At 40.1% G+C, this 23,752-nt stretch overlaps 1 protein-coding gene across 6 annotated transcripts in view; it reads right to left on the bottom strand.

The window, feature by feature from the left end:
• OSBPL1A (oxysterol binding protein like 1A) overlaps positions 1-23,752 on the bottom strand; it is a 213,516-nt gene that overhangs the window by 28,312 nt on the left and 161,452 nt on the right. For all 6 annotated transcript variants that reach the window (XM_033435290.2, XM_004273743.3, XM_049697555.1 and 3 more), the window contains one exon: positions 8,943-9,018. In XM_033435290.2, coding sequence (XP_033291181.1) covers positions 8,943-9,018 — 76 coding nt within the window. The remainder of the gene's footprint in view (positions 1-8,942; positions 9,019-23,752) is intronic.

Below are 23,752 nucleotides of genomic sequence, written 5' to 3'. Positions count from 1 at the left end.
AGTCTGATCCCAACTGAAGTGGAAGATAACTTATGTGTCTAACACCGAGCACCGTAACGCCCAACTGTGCAAATATTTAAGACCTGGGTTACAGAGAGCAGCTCAGCTTAGGTCTTCAGCTAAGTCTGCCGGTGGGCAGGGTCTTCACACAGGTGTGCGACCCAAGCACTAAGTGGGCTTCTAGGCTCGTCACTGACGGGCAGGCGCTGGCAGCAGCCTTGGCTCTGTGCCTTGGATGTGCCTTCTGTGACACCAGCTTGGCACTGGATCCTCCCTCCACGACAGCCCCAAAGATGTAAAACTTTACCCTTCTTACATGTAAGGGCCTTGGAGGGCCATAGGTCTCTTTCCCACCTTGGGCTACTCAGTCCCTTCCCTCTCCACAAGACGTCTATCATCTATTAGTTTACCATCACATGAGAGGTTCTTGCCATCTGAACACACTGATCATGCCCAAAGCAGTCACACCAAGACCTTGCAAGTCAGCCCTCGGGGACCACTCTGGTCGAGCAGTCTGAACAAGCCTGCTGCTCTGACGCCTTTTGCTGTTGGTTACACCACTGTTCCTTGGCTCTCACAGACCAGCCCCAGAGAACACAACAGCCAGAAACAAAGGAACTATGCCCAGGAAAGGGGTGTCTGCATGTGAACTGAATGAACCACACTGTGGGCAACTGGGTGCAACCAGTGGTCAAAACAGGGAGAAAAAGACAAGAAAAGCTTTGAGGGAAAAGATAAACAGATATTACTTTCCTTTTCTTCCTGTCTCGTAGCTGAATTTTTTCAGAGTTGGGAGGCCGTGTGAGTCCTCTCGATGGACAACCGCTAGGTGGGAATGTGGCAGGACGACTAAGGCGCTGGCTGGAAGCTTGGACCAGGTCCGTGGTCTCCACACTGTAGTCACGCAGGGTGACTGTGGCCAGCGATGGATGCTTTAGGGGAACTGATCTGCAGGTGCTCACCCTCCACACGCACTCCTGCCTAAGAACTGACAGGCCAAGAACACACCAAAGTCGGACGTCACACTGTTGCTCTTTTCCCACGTCTTCTTTTAAAATCGCCCTTCTTTTACCTGGGGTGTGGGGGAGACACCCCTTACACCATCCTGAATTCTAGTATAGCACTCTTGCTCTGATGTGTAAAAACCTTCAGGGCACCGAGTGAAGGGAGGTTTAGAAATACAGTACCGGTACAAGGAAGCCTCTTAAATCAAGGCTCTGTTGGTCTGCAGGATGGCTCCCCGACTTCCCTGTTTTCGTTAAGGCAAAGACCTGACATCAGAAGCTCTTCCAGTCACTTCTCCCCTGTTGGGATATTCTGATTTCAGATCATTATAGAGTGAGGCGGTAGAGATGACAAATTTTGTTTAACTACTTTGCTGCTTCTGCCTCCTGTCTCTTAAGTCAGTATTTATAATGTACCAGTTTGGGCAAAGCTCCAAATCTTATCTAGAGATGTATCTGGCTTATATTTAGAATTCAAGAATGGGACAGTTGTCACAGTGACATATACCAACGTGTTTATCTGAACCCCAAAATAACATCATGAGCTGACCCGGGATGCGTCTGGTTCTGAGGTCACGCGGCAGACATTCTGCATCAAGGGAATGCGAAGAATCTGAGGTTTTGGGGGAGAACATTTAAAGTGCATGGTAAGATAAAAAGCATTTCATGAAAAAAGATTATACTGGCAAGGTGTGCTTCAGGGAAAATATTTCAGTTTTCCCAACCCCTTCTCAATATTGCAAGGTATATCTGAGTGAGAGGACACAGCTACAGAAACCGAAGGTGAGATCCCTGGCAAAGCTTCTCCACTCCATTTCCCAGAGACCCAGATGCCCATGACTCCAAGGGAAGGTAACAAGACCTCCTGCAACCTAGAGTTTTCCAATGTTGTTTCCAATAACACTGAAGGAAGTCCTATTGAGTTGTCAATTTATGGATCATAAAAAATTATTTTTGATGGATAATATATTACCATCTGATTTTTGACATATAGTCAAGAAAAGGTCAAAGAACTGAATGACATTGCTAGATACTAAAAAAACCACAGAACTCCTACTCCCATCTGTCTATTAATATGAGCAAGGCTTCCTAATCCTTGAATCTATTAAAAAAAAAGAACTGTTACTGAAAATCCTGTCTCATTCTAGCAATGTGTGATATTCATTCTCAGATATCTCAGCCAAAGTGAAAAAAATCCTTTTTATGAATAACATTTTAGCTTTTATGTTATACTTTCATAAATTTTGTAACGCTTGTTATTTTGATCACTAATGTAAGAATAACTTAAAACTTTTAGTACTAAAGTCTTATGGCCATAAAATATAAATTTTTAAATTTTAATATGTATTTTTGTGATAGTGAAGTACGATAAGGTAATCAAAAAACCTTCAAAGATGAAAAAAATTAGGTTAGGGTAATATTCTGTAGTAAATATGGAATGGAAATAGGAGTTAAAGGAGCAAACTAGAACTATAAAGTTTTCAACTCTTATATTCAAGTCTCTATGGAATTCGGTTGCACTGAATATACCTTTCTGAATGATACAACATTTTCACTTTAATAACTCGGTATTTATAATATAACAGACCTTCTTCACCCTCTTATAATAATCTAACGCTATTCTATGACTCCAAGACATTTAGCAGACGTGGTCTCAGGTGCAGGCGCCTACTCAAATTTTGTGCCTGGATGCCTCGCTTGCCTCACCCTGGTGCTGGCCCTGGTTTCCAAGTCACTAAGTATGGACACCCATGACCTAGCCTCTGGGTGAGTCCTGCTGACAAATCCTAAAGGGATGGGAGAGAAGAGGAGAAAGAAAACAGGGGAAACAGAAGACAATGGGATTATGAGGCTAGAGTCCTTTAACAAAAGGACAGTGGGAGTAAGGAAGTAAGGAACAAAGAATTCAAACTACTAACCAACATCAAGTATTAATTCTGAGACGGGAATCTGTTTGGTAAATGCTTCAATCACAGAGAGATTTAGGATTTATTCCATTTAAGTAAATTATTCATTTCATGTAGTATAACCCAACGTTTGGTAACATAATCCTGTCCAAAACAGACTGGGAGAAAAAAGGGTGTCATTCGTTTTGGAAATCTAAGTCTCTATATTTGTTTTAGAAAAAAAGCAAAATACTAGCAAACAGAATCCAACAGCACATTAAAAGGATCATACACCATGATCAAGTGGGGTTTATTCCAGGAATGCAAGGATTCTTCAATATACGCAAATCTATCAATGTGATAAACCATATTAACAAATTGAAGGAGAAAAACCATATGATCATCTCAATAGATGCAGAGAAAGCTTTTGACAAAATTCAACACCCATTTATGATAAAAACCCTGCAGAAAGTAGGCATAGAGGGAACTTTCCTCAACATAATAAAGGCCATATATGACAAGCCCACAGCAAACATCATCCTCAATGGTGAAAAACTGAAAGCATTTCCACTAAGATCAGGAACAAGACAAGGTTGCCCACTCTCACCACTATTATTCAACATTGTTTTGGAAGTTTTAGCCACAGCAATCAGAGAAGAAAAGGAAATAAAAGGAATCCAAATTGGAAAAGAAGAAGTAAAGCTGTCACTGTTTGCAGATGACATGATCCTATACATAGAGAACCCTAAAGATGCTACCAGAAAACTACTAGAGCTAATCAATGAATTTGGTAAAGTGGCAGGATACAAAATTAATGCACAGAAATCTCTGGCATTCCTATATACTAATGATGAAAAATCTGAAAGTGAAATCAAGAAAACACTCCCATTTACCATTGCAACAAAAAGAATAAAATATCTAGGAATAAACCTACCTAAGGAGACAAAAGACCTGTATGCAGAAAATTATAAGACACTGATGAAAGAAATTAAAGATGATATAAATAGATGGAGAGATATACCATGTTCTTGGATTGGAAGAATCAACATTGTGAAAATGACTCTACTACCCAAAGCAATCTATAGATTCAATGCAATCCCTATCAAACTACCACTGGCATTTTTCACAGAACTAGAACAAAAAATTTCACAATTTGTATGGAAACACAAAAGACCCCGAATAGCCAAAGCAATCTTGAGAACGAAAGAAGGAACTGGAGGAATCAGGCTCCCTGACTTCAGACTATACTACAAAGCTACAGTCATCAAGACGGTATGGTACTGGCACAAAAACAGAAAGATAGATCAATGGAACAGGATAGAAAGCCCAGAGATAAACCCATGCACATATGGACACCTTATCTTTGATAAAGGTGGCAGTAATGTACAATGGAGAAAGGACAGCCTCTTCAATAAGTGGTGCTGGGAAAACTGGACAGGTACATGTAAAAGTATGAGATTAGATCACTCCCTAACACCATACACAAAAATAAGCTCAAAATGGATTAAAGACCTAAATGTAAGGCCAGAAACTATCAAACTCTTAGAGGAAAACATAGGCAGAACACTCTATGACATAAATCAAAGCAAGATCCTTTCCGACCCACCTCCTAGAGTAATGGAAATAAAAACAAAAATAAACAAATGGGACCTAATGAAACTTCAAAGCTTTTGCACAGCAAAGGAAACCATAAACAAGACCAAAAGACAACCCTCAGAATGGGAGAAAATATTTGCAAATGAAGCAACCGACAAAGGATTAATCTCCAAAATTTACAAGCAGCTCATGCAGCTCAATAACAAGAAAACAAACAACCCAATCCAAAAATGGGCAGAAGACCTAAATAGACATTTCTCCAAAGAAGATATACAGACTGCCAACAAACACATGAAAGAATGCTCAACATCATTAATCATTAGAGAAATGCAAATCAAAACTACAATGAGATATCATCTCACACCAGTCAGAATGGCCATCATCAAAAAATCTAGAAACAATAAATGCTGGAGAGGATGTGGAGAAAAGGGAACACTCTTGCACTGCTGGTGGGAATGTGAATTGGTTCAGCCACTATGGAGAACAGTATGGAGGTTCCTTAAAAAACTACAAATAGAACTACCATATGACCCAGCAATCCCACTACTGGGCATATACCCTGAGAAAACCAAAATTCAAAAAGAGTCATGTACCAAAATGTTCATTGCAGCTCTATTTACAATAGCCCGGAGATGGAAACAACCTAAGTGCCCGTCATCGGATGAATGGATAAAGAAGATGTGGCACATATATACAATGGAATATTACTCAGCCATAAAAAGAAAGGAAATTGAGCTATTTGTAATGAGGTGGATAGACCTAGAGTCTGTCATACAGAGTGAAGTAAGTCAGAAAGAAAAAGACAAATACCGTATGCTAACACATATATATGGAATTTAAGAAAAAAATGTCATGAAGAACCTAGGGGTAAAGCAGGAATAAAGACGCAGACCTCTTAAAGAACAGACTTGAGGTTATGGGGAGGGGGAAGGGTGAGCTGTGACAGGGCGAGAGAGAGTCATGGGCATATACACACTAACAAACGCAGTAAGGTAGATAGCTAGTGGGAAGCAGCCGCATGGCACAGGGATATTGGCTCGGTGCTTTGTGATAGCCTGGAGGGGTGGGATGGGGAGGGTGGGAGGGAGGGAGACGCAACAGGGAAGACATATGGGAACATATGTTTATGTATGACTGATTCACTTTGTTATAAAGCAGAAACTAACACACCATTGTAAAGCAATTATACCCCAATAAAGATGTTAAAAAATAAATTTAAAAAAAAAAAAAAAAAAAAAGAAAAAAAGCAAAGTCAAACGTGTATGTATGTGGCAGTGGAGGATGGAGCAAGGTGAGCCCGGCTGCAGAAGGTGCTGCAGGGCACCGGAGCCCAGGATGACAAACGCCTGAAGACACTGACTTTCCTACCTGAGAAAGATGAAGTTATACCTTAACCATACATGGCAGGTAAGCACCTATCATGTGTTCTTAAAAGCCATGTCTTAAGGGATTAATGATACTATGCCATAAAACTGTATCATCATAAATGAGGGGCACTGATTTCTGAAAAAGTTGGCACCAGACCCCAGTTGAGCGTAGAACTGGGAGGTTTCCAGCAGCATGCCCACACTCCCCACTCTGATCTCATATGCTCCTCAAGTCGACAGAGACATCATGAAAAGCTACGGTTCAATAACAGATTTCCTCTGCTACTTTTAAGACTTATTATGACAAAATTAAGAAACTGGGAATGTGAAACTATGGGAAAAACCAGCTGAAGGGTATGTCCATGGCTCTGTAACTGACATTTACCCACACAGAAAGGACCTGGAGTGAAGTATTTGGATTTTTTTTTTTTTTTTTTTTGCGGTACGCGGGCCTCTAACTGTTGTGGCCTCTCCCGTTGCGGAGCACAGGCTCCGGACACGCAGGCTCAGCGGCCATGGCTCACAGGCCCAGCCGCTCCACGGCAGGTGGGATCTTCCCGGACCAGGGCACGAACCCGTGTCCCCTGCTTCGGCAGGCGGATTCTCAACCACTGTGCCACCAGGGAAGCCCACTATTTGGATTTTTAAGTGTAACAGAATCACGAAAATGCAATGGGGGGGGGGTTAAAAAATGCCTTCACTTTGAAGTTAACTGTAATAAAATCTATGGATACTAATATCTTCTAATTTTTTACCTATTTTCCTCACGGCTGGGGGTAGCAGGAGGCAGATATAAGAGGGGTCGATACCAAAAATTATTAAAAAATTTTTATTCTGGTGATGTTATTTGCATTTCTCTCTCAAGATACACCGCACTTTAAATCTCTATTGTGCTCAACACTCACCCCCTTGGACTGATTCCGCTGCCCATGAGAGGGGAGACATGGCGCCCCAAGAACAATAACTTCCAAATGCCAGTTAACTGCCTTTCAATCACATTAATAAATATTAATAATTATTCATCTAGAATGTTAGTCTCTTATAAAACCTCAGCAGGAAATACTTTCCCAAAATATTACTTCCCCTGCAGCTCTTTCTCTGTGATTTATTCAGAGTTCTATAGATATGTTTCAAAACATTCCATGGTGCCCTTTCAACCCAAACAGGTCTGCTTTTATTTGCTTTATTTTGTTTATGATTCAGCCTGCTTATTTGCACAAACAGTTCCACACCTAAAAATAAAGGTAAAACCATCCTTCTAGAGAAATAGAGCATCTTTCGAAGTATGACAGGCAGAAGCCAACATGACATTATCTCCCATCTTTTAAAAGAATGGAGAGTTTCCATTTAGACAGAATGCTTGCTTTAGACATAAACTAGACGATTATCAGTCACTAGCCTGAACAAACTCATGACAATACCACTAAATCCGACACCCAGTGAGACAGGAGATGGTAGGTGACAGACTCAAGCAAGAGAAATACACAAAGCTGTACTTTCCACGACTGCCAAAAAGACTAAACCACATCTGCAGTTTTCATACCCATTCTGTTGACCCAACAGCCTTAGACAAATGTGGTACCAATTCTACAGTAACTGTGGGTTTCATTCACTAGCAGGTTACAAAATCAATTTAGTGAGTTGGAATCAGCATTAATCTAATATAATAGAAAATATCATTTATTGTAAGGATGAGTATTCTTTTGCGGAACTGGTTTTCATTTTAAACACACATGCATATGTACATATTTACATACTGGATCTCAATGATAAATACGTTTACTAAGGGCTTGAAAAATATTAATCCTGTAGGATATAATTTTTTGTCCTGAAAATTTCAGTTCTTAAGAGACTAATATGTATAGTTATTTTATTTAAGAATATATACATTTGTCTAGATACATTTGGTTTGTCCTGATGAAACTTAATATAATCAAAATGGAATCAGAGCCCAGGTATTCTGATTCTCAAGTGTGATTAACTGTTGATAATAATGTTGAGCATTAAGCTAAACCAGGGTCTGTCCTGGACATTTTATATAAATTATCTTATTTATGTCTCAATACAGCTATAAGGTACAAATTACTCTCCTAACTTTACTCAGGGAAGCAAGGCAACTGGCCTAGGGTCTCACAGACAGGAGGCGGCCAGGCTGGGATAAAGCCCATTATCCAGCTACGGATCCTTCTCTCCATGCAGTAGGAGCAGAAAATATTTGTTTAAAATAAATGTTTCTGGAATGAGCTCCTTGGAAATTACATTTAGGAAGTCTCAGATGACATTACCCCACGTAGAGAAGAGGGGCATTTAAAAAATGCCAACGTGGGCACACCAGCAGCCAAAAGGGCTTCAAGCATCAGAATGAAAATGTTTAGAAAGTGACTATACTTCCCAGTACAAGGAAAGTTCCTGGAGTACTCACGCTGCACATTAAATTGCAAAATTAAGAAACATAATCTCCAGGCAGACTCTTTAGCAGTTCAGGACTCACATGTTTTACAATTTTCATCATTCTAGTTGGTCAAAGGTCATGCTAGAAGAATTAAGAGAACTTTACTCAGAATCCTAGCCTATTGTCAGGGTGGTGACGTGGACTTCTATCTTAAAGGGAGTCTAAGGATTTATATAATAGTAAATTTTGCCATCCCGTCGCCCTCCCCCGCAAAATCAGATCCACCTGCACAGATAACTAAGCTGGGACACATTCCAAATATCTAACATACACCACACTTACAAGGTACAAAAACCAGCTCTGTGCACAGAAGCGTAAGTGAAATTATATTCTATACTGTGGGGACTCTGTTCTTTTTGAGCCTTTCTGGGTAACTCTATAGGGAAATACAAATGTGGAGCATTTTCTTTTTCTACTTTCTTACAATGAAAAGTCACATTAAAGTCATATTAAATGGCATAAAAAGTGGTTCAAGTTCTGTGAGGAAAACCTAATATAAGACTTTTCCTAATTTCTGATTCTCAAAAGTTTTCATAAACGTTGTGCATCACTTTTATGCCAACATTAGGATTCCCTTCTAAAGGACATGCATGAAACATCTATCAGCTTAATATTACAGAACTGATAGTTAATTTACCATTCCAATACATTTTCTGAGGATGCTCCAGATGCTGAAGTCATTTCTGGAAAACATAGGTGAGGGCAAGCTTGTTCTGAAAAAAAGAAAACAAAAATAAAGACTTAATTTTAATACCACTGGCATTAGGAAAAAAGCTATTGTCAATAATCCAAGAGCCACAGGCATACACGTATAGAGACACCATGAAAACATGCAACATGTACATATGGCCAACAGGTACATGAAAAGATGCTCAATATCACCAGTCATTAGGGAAATGCAAATTAAACCCACAATGAGATATCACCTCACACTTGTTAGAATAGCAAAATAAGGGATTACAAATGCTGGCGTGAATGTGGAGAAAAGGGAAGGTTGTGCACTGCTGGTGGGATTGTAAGCTGGTACAGCCACTACAGAAAACAGTATGGAGAGTCCTCAAAAAATTTAAATTGAACTCCCATATGATCCAGCAATTCCACTTCTGGGAATATATTAAAAGGAAATGAAAATACTAACTTGAAAAGATGTCTGCACCCCCATGTTCAGAGCAGCATTACTTACAATAGCCAAGACATGGTGGTATGAAATCAATCATTTAAGAAAATGTGGTATGTGTATCTCTCTCTCTCTCTGTCTCTCAGACAGACAGACCGACCGACACACACACACACACACACACACACACACACACACACACAAGGAATATTATTCAGCCATAAAAAAGGAGGAAAACCTACCATTTGCAACAAAACTGATGGACCTTGAAGGCATTATATTAACTGAAATAAGTCAGACAGAGAAAGACAAATACTACATGATCTCACATGTGGAATCTAACAACAAAAAAACAACATCGAACTCAAAGAAAAAAGATCAGATTTGTGGTTGCCAGAGGTGGGGTTGAAGAGAAAGGGAATTGGACGAAGGTGGTCACAAGGTACACACTTCCAATTATAAGATAAATAAGTACTAGGGATGTGATGTACAACGTGACTATAGTCAACACTGTAAGACGTAAGTAAGATATACTGTAGTCGTTAAGAAAGTAAATCCTAAGAGCTCTCATCATCAGGAGAAAAAAAAATTTTCTTTTTATTTTATCTATATAAGCTGATGGATATTAACAAAACCTACTGTGGTAATCATGTCACAATACTGTGAAATGTAATATACGTGAACTCAAGCCATCGTGCTGTGCACCTAAAGCTTAGTGATGTATATCAATTATTTCTCAATAAAACTGGAAAAAATGTGCACAGACAGGATAAAATAGGGTCAATCTGGGCTTGCATCCCTATTCACTGCTATTTTGGGCCCTGAAAAGTTCCACAGCAGATCAACCGGCCCCACGTCTTCGGAATCGTTCTGATCCGAACCCTCCTAATCCTCCTGTGTTGGTGTCCAGCTGCTTAAACCACCTCAGAAGTACACTGTCCTTTCATGTGCTGGCATATCTGACCTGCTGTTTGGTCCAAGAGAGACCTATCATACTCTGATACTCAATAAATTACTCTAGTAGCTGTTAAATAATGGAAACAAAAAATATCATTACTGAACCTAGCTTCAGGTTTTTAAGAAATTAATTGTATCATATCAGTACTTTCCCAAAGATGCTGACATTGGACCAAACTCAGCAACTCTGGATGGACTGGAAAACCCTTTGCAAATTCACCTCTACAGAAGGAGCGTTTCCAAAGCCTCTGCAGGGGTAAGGAAACAGCCAAGAGAAGGGCGGCTGTCGGTGGCAAAGGGTCTGTGGCTCAGATGAGCCGCACACTGAGCTCAGGCATCCTGAGGCCTCAGCACCACCAGGGGCAGGAGGTGCCCAGAACCGCTTCCTGAAACACCGTTATAATAATGCCTTCTTTTTCATCATCTTAGGTTCTGGCCAGGGATGCTGGTTTTCCAGGTGCTGTTTGAAATATACCCATGTAACTGAAATATTAAAGAAAATATTAAATTAAAATTCTTATCTTCTAAAGAATCTCTGTTCTATAAACTGATTAACTTGAATTATAGAAGTTAATAAAATTTTAAGTTTTTAAATAAATAATATTTTAAGATCCTCTGTGGTAAAATCTTTTGATTTTTTCCTTTTTTTAGGAACACACACTGCTCATTTGGCAGATCTGTCATCTACCCAATCTGCTGGATAAGTGGCCACAGATGGTATTTAAATCACATTCTCTACAATCCAAGACTATCAATCTCAGTGACATGAACAACTGAATCCAGGACAGAATCCTCGCCATTACCTACCATTTGCACGTAGAATATAGTTTCAGAGATGCGTATCAACTAAATTTTTCATCTCGTCTATTATAAAGTCAGTCAGAAATGTAACATATATCTAGGAAGTTATGAGTCCAAAATAAGTTTTGTGAAGACTGAATAAGGGGCTGTAATTCCCCCCAACAAATGCTTACATTAAATGCATATGCATACATTACTATTCTCATTAAAGGCAAGAACAGCAGAAAAACAAGAAATATTTTGGAAGCAAGAAAGCAGAAGAGACATCCAAGCTTTATTTTTATTCTCAATTTAGAAAGCATCACAGGGTTGCCAGCCAAGAATCCCACCCAGAAATATCCTGTACTGATTTTTGTGCACATAACTCTTTGTGGTGTTCCATGAAAATGTAATTACTCATTAATGAGGCCAGATCATCTGCAATCTGAGTTATCTATTCTGGAACACAACCAGAAAGCAGAGGTGAAGGGAAAGGGCCATCACGAAGCCCGTGCTGTCTTCTCGTGTAGGACACGCAGAGCCAAAAGCAAACCCTCCTTCAGACCACATGGTGCGTAACACGCTGATGAGAAGCAGCAACAGGAACACCAGCCCACACGGCCATGCAGGAGCTGGGTCCCAAGTAAATGACCACAGGGCTGCTGACTGCATCTAAATCGATAGCATGAGGAGGCTGCCACAGGAACAGAGCCAGAACATTCCCAAGGGCAGCTCTGCAAAGGTCAGACCAGAGCTGGGATCCAGACCCATGTGCCACTTTGAAAAGGAGGACTCATGAGAGGCCAGGCAAAGGTGCCTGGAGAACAGCTCTTATAAGCAATGGCTGAAGGAAACGTGTGGTCTAGAAGAAACAGAAGAAACTGGAGGTCTGGGAAAAGGGGGCGTGATGGAGGTGTTGGGGCATTCAGAGGACGGGGCCGGGGGCAGGAATAACGGCATCTACACACCCACAGCCCCACCGCAGTCCCTGCACCCCTCTGCCTGCTTCGTCCTTCTCCACAGCACTGATCATCACGTGACGCACTGCAGGGCACCCCTGAGTATCTGCTGACTACGTCCCCCAAGTATAGTACATAAGCTTCCGGAGGACTCACGTTTCATCTACTGCTGTATCTCATTGCCCAGGACAAGCCTAACACAGGGGAAGAGTTTAAGTATTTGTTGAATGAGCTTTGGAATTTATAAGGCCTTTTGGTATACATTATCGCTTTCATAAAGAATTTGGTTTCTCTTGTGCTACTGAAGACATCAGGACTACGACTCTTGGTGGAAGTTACAGGACACCTAACGTAAAGCTAACATAAACTTAATATAAATATAATATAAAGTTAACATAACAGCTACCATAAAATATAACCTGTCGTATAATTAATTCCAAATAGGGGAGACAAGAGAGTCTCAACAAGGAAGTGTTTCAAACAGATGCTGGAGGATGCCTTTCAGTCACGGCCCAGAAAGGCATTCCTGCACTGGGTAGGAAGTTGGTCTCCATCAGCTAGGCCAGGGATGTTGCTAAACATCCCACAGGAAACAAGACAGGTCTCCACAACAAAAAGTTATCCAGCCTCTAATGTCAGTAGTGCCGAAGTTGAGAAACCTGTCATAGAAATACAACTAGAGCTTCATAGATAGTTTTAAATTTTGTAGTGGCTTTATTAAAAAAAAAAAAAAAAGTAGGGCTTCCCTGGTGGCACAGCGGTTGAGAGTCCACCTGCCGATGCAGGGGACATGGGTTTGTGCCCCGGTCCGGGAGGATCCCACATGCCGCGGAGCGGCTGGGCCCGTGAGCCACGGCCGCTGAGCCTGCGCGTCCAGAGCCTGTGCTCCGCAATGGGAGAGGCCACAACAGTGACAGGCCCGCGTACCACAAAAAAAAAAAAAAGTAACAAGAAAAATTAATTTTAACAATATATTAGATTTAACCCAATATGTCCAAAATATCAGCACTTCAACATGTAATCAATATAAAAATATTAATGAGATATTTTATACCTTTTCCCACACACGTCTTCAAAATCCAGTGTTGATTTTACACGTAGAGCACCTCACAAGTTAGCTACTAAATTTTTAACAAAGTGAAATGTAGTCTTACCAAAGCAATAAAGTTATGTTTACTGGCAACATATTTTATACTGCTTCGTTTTTACAAACTATATTACAAAATTAACATAATAAACATATTAATTAAAATTAAATAAGACTACAAATTCAGTTTCGTGCTCACACTAGCCACATTTCAAGTGTTCAGAAATCACCTGTGGCTACAATTGGACATAATGGATTTCTGTGATTACTTCTGAAAACAAAAGGATAGGAATGCTCCCAGATTATGGGGGAAGAGCAAAACATTACTCAATTACAAGAGTCTAAAGTCAATGAAGCAAAACAGTCCACAGCCCAATCATCAAGAAAATGCTAAATCTGCAGTATTATTTAAAGTAGAGAGAATATTTTTTTAATTAGGTAATTAAAATTTTTAAAAATGATTTATACTGAAAAGGATATGTTTCTATATTTTTAATTTTCACTCCTTCCTTGGTGGGGCGGGGAGGCGGGTAAGAATTCCCTAATGATCTTGGATGAGGAGATGCTACTCCAGGCAGAAAACAGAGCATGGCAGGCAGGCCTCAGAATTTCCAGGCTGAGAGCACAGATCAATTATTCTCTTCCCTTTGAGTTGATCTGAGAGTCATTATCCTGAATTCTATGCTTCCTTTTTCCCTTCACACAGAGAGAAAACACCCTGTACCAGGGACTGAGAGTGATGCACCCCGGCTCTATTTTCAACCATACAGATGCCGCTCTGACTATGGACACAACGACACAATGACTGGTCTTTAAGGGAAAGCTCCCGTCCCACTCGCTTCATCTCCAAGATGCACGCGGCTCACCCGGCTGCCCTGCCACTGCTCCACCAACACAGGGTGTACACTGACCCCGAGCTGAACCACGTTAACTTGTGAAGCGTGACTCACAAATGCTGTGCTGGGATTCCTTTGCTCCAAACACACTGCGCAAGTTCAGGAGATCACTGGCCCCCAGGTCTTTGGGAGATGCTTTTTTTTTCCTAAGATTTTTTTGGTGTGGACTATTTTTAATGTCTTTATTGAACGTGTTACGATACTGATTGTTTTATGCTTTGCTTTTTTTGGCTGCGAGGCATGTGGGATCTTAGCTCTCCAACCAGGGATTGAACCAGCAGCCCCTGCACTGGAAGGCGAAGTCTTAGCCACTGGACAGCCAGGGAAGTCGCTGGGAGATGCTTTTTTTTTTTTTTTAACATCTTTATTGGAGTATAATTGCTTTACAATGGTAGTTTTTGCTGTATAACAAAGTGAATCAGTTATATGTATACATATATCCCCATATCCCTTCCTTCTTGCGTCTCCCTCCCACCCTGCCTACCCACCCCTCTAGGCGGTCACAAAGCACCGAGCTGATCTCCCTGTGCTATGCAGCTGCTTCCCACTAGCTATCTGTTTTACGTTTGGTAATGTATATGTGTCAATGCTACTCTCTCACTTCGTCCCAGGTTACCCTTCCCTCTCCCCGTGTCCTCAAGTCCATTCTCAACGTCTGTGTCTTTATTCCTGTCCTGCCCCTAGGTTCATCAGAACCACTTTTTTTTTTAAGGTTCCATACATATGTGTTAGCATACGGTATTTGTTTTCCTCTTTCTGACTTACTTCACTCTGCATAACAGACTCTAGGTCCATCCACCTCACTACAAATAACTCAATTTCATTTCTTTTTATGGCTGAGTAATATTCCATTGTACATATGTGCCACATCTTCTTTATCATCTGTCAATGGACACTTAGGTTGCTTCCATGTCCTGGCTATTGTAAATAGAGCTGCAATGAACATTTTGGTACATGACTCTTTTTGAATTCTGGTTTTCTCAGGGTATATGCCCAGTAGTGGGATTGCTGGATCATATGGTAGTTCTATTTTTAGTTTTTTAAGGAACTTCCATACTGTTCTCCATAGTGGCTGTATCAATTTAATTCCCACCAACAGTGCAAGAGGTTTCCCTTTTCTCCACACCCTCTCCAGCATTTATTGTTTGTAGATTTTTTGATGATGGCCATTCTGACTGTGTGAGGTGATACCTCATGGTGGTTTTGATTTGCACTTCTCTAATAATTAGTGATGTTGAGCATCCTTTCATGTGTTTGCTGGCCATCTGTATGTCTTCTTTGGAGAAATGTCTATTTAGGTCTTCTGCCCATTTTTGGATTGGGTTGTTTATTTTTTTAATATTGAGCTGCATAATCTGCTTGTATATTTTGGAGATTAATCCTTTGTCAGTTGCTTCGTTTGCAAATATTTTCTCCCATTCTGAGGGTTGTCTTTTGGTCTTGTTTATGGTTTCCTTTGCTGTGCAAAAGCTTTTAAGTTTCATTAGGGCCCATTTGTTTATTTTTGTCTTTATTTCCATTTGGTGCTGAACTCTCTCAGCTTTTGCTTGTCTGTAAAGGTTTTAATTTCTCCATCAAATCTGAATGAGATCCTCGCCGGGTAGAGTAATCTTGGTTGCAGGTTTTTCTCCTTCATCACTTTAAATATGTCCTGCCACTCCCTTCTGGCTTGCAGAGTTTCTGCTGAAAGATCAGCTGTTAACCTTATGAGGATTCTCTTCTATGTTATGTGTTGCTTTTCCCTTGCTGCTTTCAATATTTTTTCTTTGTACTTAATTTTTGATAGTTCGATTAATATATATGTGTCTTGGCATGTTTCTCTTTGGGTTTATCCTGTATGGTACTCTCTGCGCTTCCTAGACTTGATTGACTATTTCCTTTCCCATGTTAGGGAAGTTTTCAACTATAATCTCTTCAAATATTTTCTCTGCCCCTTTCTTTTTCTCTTCTTCTTCTGGGACCCCTATAATTCAAATGTTGGTGTGTTTGATGTTGTGCCAGAGGTTTCTGAGACTGTTGTCAATTCTTTTCATTCTTTTTTCTTTATCCTGCTCCCTGGCAGTTATTTCCACCATTTTATCTTCCAGCTCACTTATCTGTTTTTCTGCTTCAGTTATTTTGCTATTGATTCCTTCTAGAGTTTTTTAAAATTTAATTAATTAGGCTGCGTTGGGTCTTCATTGCTGTGCATGGGCTTTCTCTCTTTGTGGCGAGCTGGGGCTACTCTTGACGTTGCAGTGCGCGGGCTTCTCATTGTGGTGGCTTCTCTTGTTGCGGAGCACGGGCTCTAGGAGCACGGGATTCAGTAGTTGTGGCACGCAGGCTCAGTAGTTGTGGCTCGTGGGCTCTAGAGCGCAAGCTCAGTAGTTGTGGCACACAGGCTTAGCTGCTCTGCAGCATGTGGGATCTTCCCAGAGCAGGGCTTGAACCCATGTCCACGGCCCCAGCCCACGCTCCTGCCCCAGCCTCCCTGCATAACCAGGGGCCAACCTCTAGCCTGGGGGGCCACGGCTGGACGATCTGCCTCAGGGGGCAGCTACGTGTGCACTAAGAAAAGGGACAATCCAAGATGGACCTAGAGATTGTTCTACTGAGTGAAGTCAGACAGAGAAAGACAAATACAAATGATACTGCTTATATGCGGAATCTTAATAAATGGTACAAATGAACTTATTTACAAAACAGACATAGAGTCACAGATGTAGAAAACAATCTCATTGGGGAGGGATAAACTGGGAGATTGGGATTGACATATATACACTACTATATATAAAACAGACAACTAATAAGGACATACTGTATAGCACAGGGAACTCTACTCAATACTTGTAATGACCTATATGGGAAAAGAATCTAAAAAAGAGTAGATATATGTATATGTATAACTGATTCACTTTGCTGTACACCTGAAACACAACACTGTAAATCAACTATACTCCAACTAAAAAAAAAAAAAAAAAAGAGCCTCCTGGAAATGAAGTTTCAGTTTCTTACCTGCACATCCGTTTTAAAGAATTTTAAAAATTCTTTGTTATTTTCATAAAGTACAAACATATTAAGGTAAAAACATTCATAGTCATTGGTGATATCTGCCCACTGAATTAGCTTCTCAATTTGTAAGAGCTCCTGGTATATTATAAGTATTCTATTCACCACCTATATTGCAGATAACTCTTTCCAAGTCTAACATTGGTCTTCTGATTCTGTTTATGGTATAATCCACCAAAACCAAATCTACCTACCTGGGAAGACTATAAATATTATGACCATAATGTATACATGAAACTTTAAATAGACAGCTATCTTCCAATATTTTCCATATGGACAAGATAAAAACACTCCACAATCGTATTAATAGTTACTCCAGAGAAAAAAGGTACATCCCTTAATTCAGGGGTCCCCAATCCCTGGGCCATGGACAGGTACTAGTCCGTGGCCTGTGAGGTACCAGGCTGCACAGCAGGAGGTGAGTGACAGACGAGAGAGAGAGAGAAGCTTCATCTGTATTTACAGCTGCTCCCCATCGCTCACATTACCGCCTGAGCTCCACCTCCTGTCAGATCAGCGGCGGCATGAGATTCTCATAGGAGCGCGAACCCTACAGTGAACTGCGCATGCGAGGGATCTAGGTTGCTTGCTCCTTATGAGAATCTAATGCCTGATGATCTGAGGTGGAGCTGAGGCAGTGATGCTAGCACTGGGGAGCAGCTGCAGATACAGATTATCATTAGCTGACAGATCTGACTGCACAGAGACCATAATAAATCAACTGCTTGCAGCCTCATATCGAAACCCTATCAGTGGGCTTCCCTGGTGGCACAGTGGTTGAGAGTTCGCCTGCCGATGAAGGGGACACGGGTTCGTGCCCCGGTCCGGGAAGATCCCACATGCCGTGGAGCGGCTAGGCCCGTGAGCCATGGCCACTGAGCCTGCACGTCCGGAGCCTGTGGTCCACAACAGGAGAGGCCGCAACAGTGAGAGGCCCGCGTATCGCAAAAAAACAAAAACAAAACAAAACAAAAAAGCTATCAGTGAGTGGCAAATGAAAACAAGCTCAGGGCTCCCACTGATTCTGCATTATGGTGAGTTGTATAATTGTTTCAGTATATATTACAATGTGAAAATAATAGAAATAAAGTGCACAGTAAATGTAATGCGCTTGAAGAATCCCGAAACCATTCCCCCCACCCCCGGTCATGGAAAAATTGTCTTCCACGAAACGGGTACCTGGTGCCCAAAAGGTTGGGGACCGCTGCCTAAATTCATAAAGTTTTATAGTCTCATTCTTACCTTTTTAGAAATTTAAGTTCTAAGTCAAAACCGAGTCAAGACACAACAGAAGTAATCTTCTCAAGTATTTACCACATGGAAGTAAACGTAATTAAATGGGGAAACAAGCATGCAGTTAATTTTTCAAATTACAATATATTTTTATATTCCGGGTGAAAGAATCCACAGATAAAGAACAAGCTAGTCATCCGCTCCCGCCTCCAACACCAACGTAACAGCCCGAAGCGCTCCCTTCCGCACTCTCCTCCTCGCATAAGCACATCCAAGGACATAGATGTTTACGGACATATCACCCTACAGGTCTCATTGTTTTTAGTAAACAATAATTTAAGAGGACAGCCCTCACGCTGATAGATGTAAGTGTATCTGTCTTTCTAATATGTGTATGCACAGGAACACGTACACGTACATGTAACTTTGTATCATGCGCCCTGTTTTTAATGCAGTCTTTCTCCCGTTCTGTTCTTTTTTGCTTGTCACCCCACTTCCTCTGCCACCACTGTACTACACTGTAACCCGTGGCAAAAACCCGGTATGTATTTTTCTATACTTTTTTATATTTTCTCAAACAGTCTTAAACAGAGCGTGCACGTGTGCACACACAGGGCCGCTTTCTGACTTTAAAATTCCAAAACAGAATACCAGTTATATACACTTCTTTACAGTTTGCTTTTCCCATTCAGTACTTCATGGAAATTTGTTCGTCAAATGGTAAACTGATTCTTTTAATGAATAATATTCCATGACAAGAATACTATATATCAAAACATACTTTGCCGTCCTCCATGAAAGCCATTTACTGTTTTCACTCTTTTGCCAAAACAAACAATGCAGCAAAACCACTTTAATACATTACATTCCTAATTAAACCCGATGCTTTCATTTCTATGGGGTGGAGAACCAGGGGTCAGATTGCTGGGTCAAAAAGTATCTCTATTTTACATTTCCAGGGACGTTGCCAGATTGCTTTCTGAAAAGGTTTTTAACAATTTCATATTTCACCAATAATACATGACAGCACTTCTTCCACCTCCCCACCAGCAGCAATTGGTGTCAACAGGTGTTCTTACCCAAGTTTTGCCAGTCTGACTACAAAGTGATATCGCATTGCTATTTTTTTTCTGCATTGCTATTTTGCTTTTCCTTGACTACTTGTGAGTCAGAAAATCTTTTCATGTTTTAATGACCATTTGGATTTACACATCTAAAGACTGTCTCTTCATATCATTTGTAACCACTGGCTTTTTTTGTGTGTCTATTTGTAAGAATTTGTTGATAGAGACTACTAATCTTTTGTCTTATTAATCTTTCATTTAGATTGCCAATAGAATCCTTTGCAGGTTTTAAAAAAACTTTTACAGTGAAATATGTCTTTCTTATTTATTTATTTATTTATTTTTCCGGTACGCAGGCCTCTCACTGTTGTGGCCTCTCCCGTTGTGGAGCACAGGCTCCGGACGCGCAGGCTCAGCGGCCGTGGCTCACGGGCAGAGCCACTCCACGGCATGTGGGATCCTCCCGGACCGGGGGCACGAACCCGTGTCCTCTGCATTGGCAGGCGGACTCTCAACCACAGCGCCACCAGGGAAGCCCTCATTTATTTTTTTAATAGCTTCCAGGTTTTGTGTCTTGGTTAAGGCTCTCCCCACCCCAGACTTTTTTTTTCACCTGATGTTCTAATTCTTTAAATGACCGAAATACACATGTATGTCTCAAGACCCTATTTCTACAGCGAAATAGCTCAGTGGCATTTGTCCCTGCCTGGTCTCTGTGCCCTCTCACCTCTATGCCTTTCACAATGGGGCCTGTGAAGTCACCCAGTCTGCTTTTCTTATAAGACAGAGGAGCTCTCTCTCCAACATTTCTTTTTCCCATGATTGCAGGAATCTTAATAGTCTACATTTTTATTTAGTTTTAGTCCAGCTTCTACATCCTTTCCTTGATCATATCCTTTGGGGAGAACAGGAAAACTTCAGGTTTTTTTAAAGCCACGTTTTCACAAATGCTGTGATATCACACTACCCCTGCGCTAGTTCTACTAGGATGAAGTATTTGAATAGTAACAGCTCACATTTAGTGAGGGTTTACTCCATTTTAGACCCTGTGTTAACCACGTAACATGCATCACCACATTTAATCCTCAAAATAATTCTATAAATTAAGCACTCATTAAATAACTTGTCCACAGTCACAAATCTAATCAGCAGTAGAAGTGGAATTCTTTAACTCCAGATCCTCAGCACCTGGGTTTCACAGCACTGCCACTTTGCATAAACTTGAACAAGTAACTAACTACTCCAAGCCTCAGTGTTTCTGTGTAGAGAATGACGATACCATTTCACACAATCACGGTGAGGTTCCAATGAAACACTGCATACAGAGTAGTGCTTTTTAAACTTTGGGTTCTATTCATTGGTGGTCTGTAAACTCAATTTAATGGTTCATATAACCGGCATTTAAGAAAAATGAAATAGAATGTCTAGCAAGCGTAAGTACTATAAATGAAAATTTTGTTCCAATGATACACACACCTGTATACATATATACTATGTAGTCAAATACTTTTAAAAAATATTATTTTTACTATGGGACTTTGTCAGTGATGTACAACATTCAGCCCAGTGCCTGGAAGACAGAAACTCTCAACATAAAGTAGATATTGATGTTATCATTAACTATTTCAAAAAACACCTCATTTTTCTGTTTGAGTTGTTAAAGATTTAAAACTGCTACTATGTCCTGGAGGGATAATTTAATTTTACTAATTACAGTTTCAAAAGATGACATAGAAAAATCGCTGTTTATTGGACAATATTCATAATATAAAGATTTACACAGAGAAATAGGTAAGAAGTACTTCTATTACCCTAGAGGAAAGTAAAAATGTTCTGACGTGTGTGCTACTCCCCCAGCAAGGCTTTGAACAGGATGATGGAGGTTTAGCCACTGTGATCAGATACCTGTATAGCCTCAGGACGTTTTTCAAACTCCAGAGGCTTGCCCCAGAACCTCTGGTTCTGGGGCCAGGGGAATCTTAAATGTAGTTCTTTAAAAAGGCTGTGGTTAGGGCACAATGAAGCAACTTGGGAGGGACTCTTGGCAAAGTCCTTTTCTTTCTTGTCATTTAGTAGCTCTTGGTATTCCTTGTTTTAATGTCACACAACCTGGGTGAAAGTGCTAGAAAAATTATGTCCAAATAACATTTTTCATTTACTCGAAATGATAAAAGGGAATATACTAATAAATCCCAAATATAATTGTATTGTGCTTTAAACATTCCACTGACATTATTAAATGTATTAAAACTGCCTCCTGTCTTCAGACTTGAGGATACTTCCCTTCACCAAACATAGCCTGGGAGACCCTACAGGCATGGCTCCTCCATTCAGGTTTCTCTTTGGCATCTACTTGCAGAAGGCTCTCAAACCCAAAGATGCTGTCTATCAGCAATGGGATTTTACAAGCAACTCCAATGTGCTAATTTAAAGCACTGAGGTTGGCTGGTGTTCCATGCTCCACTTCAATTTCACAATTCTTACTTTTTCCTATCTTCATTCATCCCCTCTGTTACTTCTGTACACATCTGCCACTCACTAGACTGTGATTTCCCCTGAGGTCAGGAACAATGTCTTATTCTCCTCTGCATGTCCCACAGTGCGGAGTACTTTGCATGTAACAGGTGCTGAATGTTTTACCTAATGTCTCATAAATTAAAATGGGCCACAGAAAAACAGCAAAAAAATGAGAGATAGGGACAAGCAGCAAGTGAGGCATGAAGAACACAGAGAATCAAATTTTCTGCCTCTAAGTCACTTCTTAAGAAAACATTTTCAAAACCAAATTCCTAAACATACATTTCCAGTTGCATTTAACAACTAAACATTTGCTCATGTTATTAAATATTCTTAACGGATCATCATTTTTAGCAGAATATTCATTTGGATATTTAGAAAAGCATAAAACAGCCTAATTCTAATCTTTGATTCAAGATCAAAAGAATGAACTAAAAATCTAAGAAAATAATTTCATAGAGAAGCAGACTTTAATACAGATATAATTGTAATAATGAAAACTTGTTATGTGTAGTGTATTATGTGTTTTGTACTTATGTGTGTATATCTATTTGCAACTATTAGGTGCTTATCACCTCTCCTTTTCAACTATCAGAATTCTTCTTCCCTTCTCCCCCAAACCCTTCCTTCCACAAGTCCCAGTTTAAACATAACCCTAATGAACACAGCTTGCATTTGAATCTAACCATCTTTAATTTTGCCTGTACTACTGATGTTTACTAAACACCCAAAATGAAACAGTCTTCCAAACTAGGAAGCCATTGGAAATAAACTATAAAATTATATGCACAAAATTGAAGATTAGATTTTAAAATGATGTTACATGAGTAAATTATCATAGTAATAATAAAAAGCCTCATTTTCACAAATTATGTATAATCTTACATAGTTCATCTGGAATATAGTTTGCAAATCTATTCTTTTAAAAAGGTTGAAAAGAATATAATGTGCAGAGAAGCCTAGTAACCTCAACGCTGATGGATAAACATATTCTTACTTGCAAGTCATGTGAAAAGTATCAAGTTCCTTTTTTGGAAATATACCACTTCTCTCTATCCTTTCTTCCTCCTGGTTAGGACAAAGAACCATAGAGAATGCAACACTCTTATTCACCCTCCACTCATTACTTAAGAACATGCAAGCTGCTGTTGACCATTTAAATTCTTATTACGTTAGATTGTAAGCTCTGTTGAACCTGCAGTTGGAACACAGCAGGTACTCAGTAAATGTTGCTGAGACAAACTTTATGCCAGTTAATTTTCTATTAACTAGGGCTCTAGGTTGAGTAAACTGTCCCACAATGCATTTATCCTATAATTTTTCCATAACAGCAATCAAAAAGCGTATTTGTTTACTCTCAAGCTAAAACTGTTATATCATTCTCATTAAAAGATGCTGATGAAGTTAACTCGAAGAACGCACATCATCAGCGATACTAGAGAGAACCAAGAATAGTGGCTAAAGTTTGGGGGAGGCAAAGATTTCTTAGAGAGGACACAAAAAAGCCCTAACATAAAAAAGAAAAAAGTGGATTTCACCAAAATTAAAAACTTCTATTCTAAGAAGGTATTAGGATGCCTGTTCATTATTAAAGAAATGGAAAGGCAAGCTATAAACTCAGAGAAAATATATATGCTACATATATTTGATAGAAGATTATATCCAGAATATATAAAGCGTTCCTATAAATCAATAATACAAAGACATACAACCCAATTTAAAATGGGCATGACTCTCAGACACTTCACAAAGAGAGATATAACAATGGCTAATAAATCCATGAGTAAGT

Source organism: Orcinus orca, chromosome 15 (genome assembly GCF_937001465.1).
Source record: "Orcinus orca chromosome 15, mOrcOrc1.1, whole genome shotgun sequence".
NCBI lineage: Eukaryota > Metazoa > Chordata > Mammalia > Artiodactyla > Delphinidae > Orcinus > Orcinus orca.
This window is presented reverse-complemented; position numbering and strand designations above follow the sequence as displayed.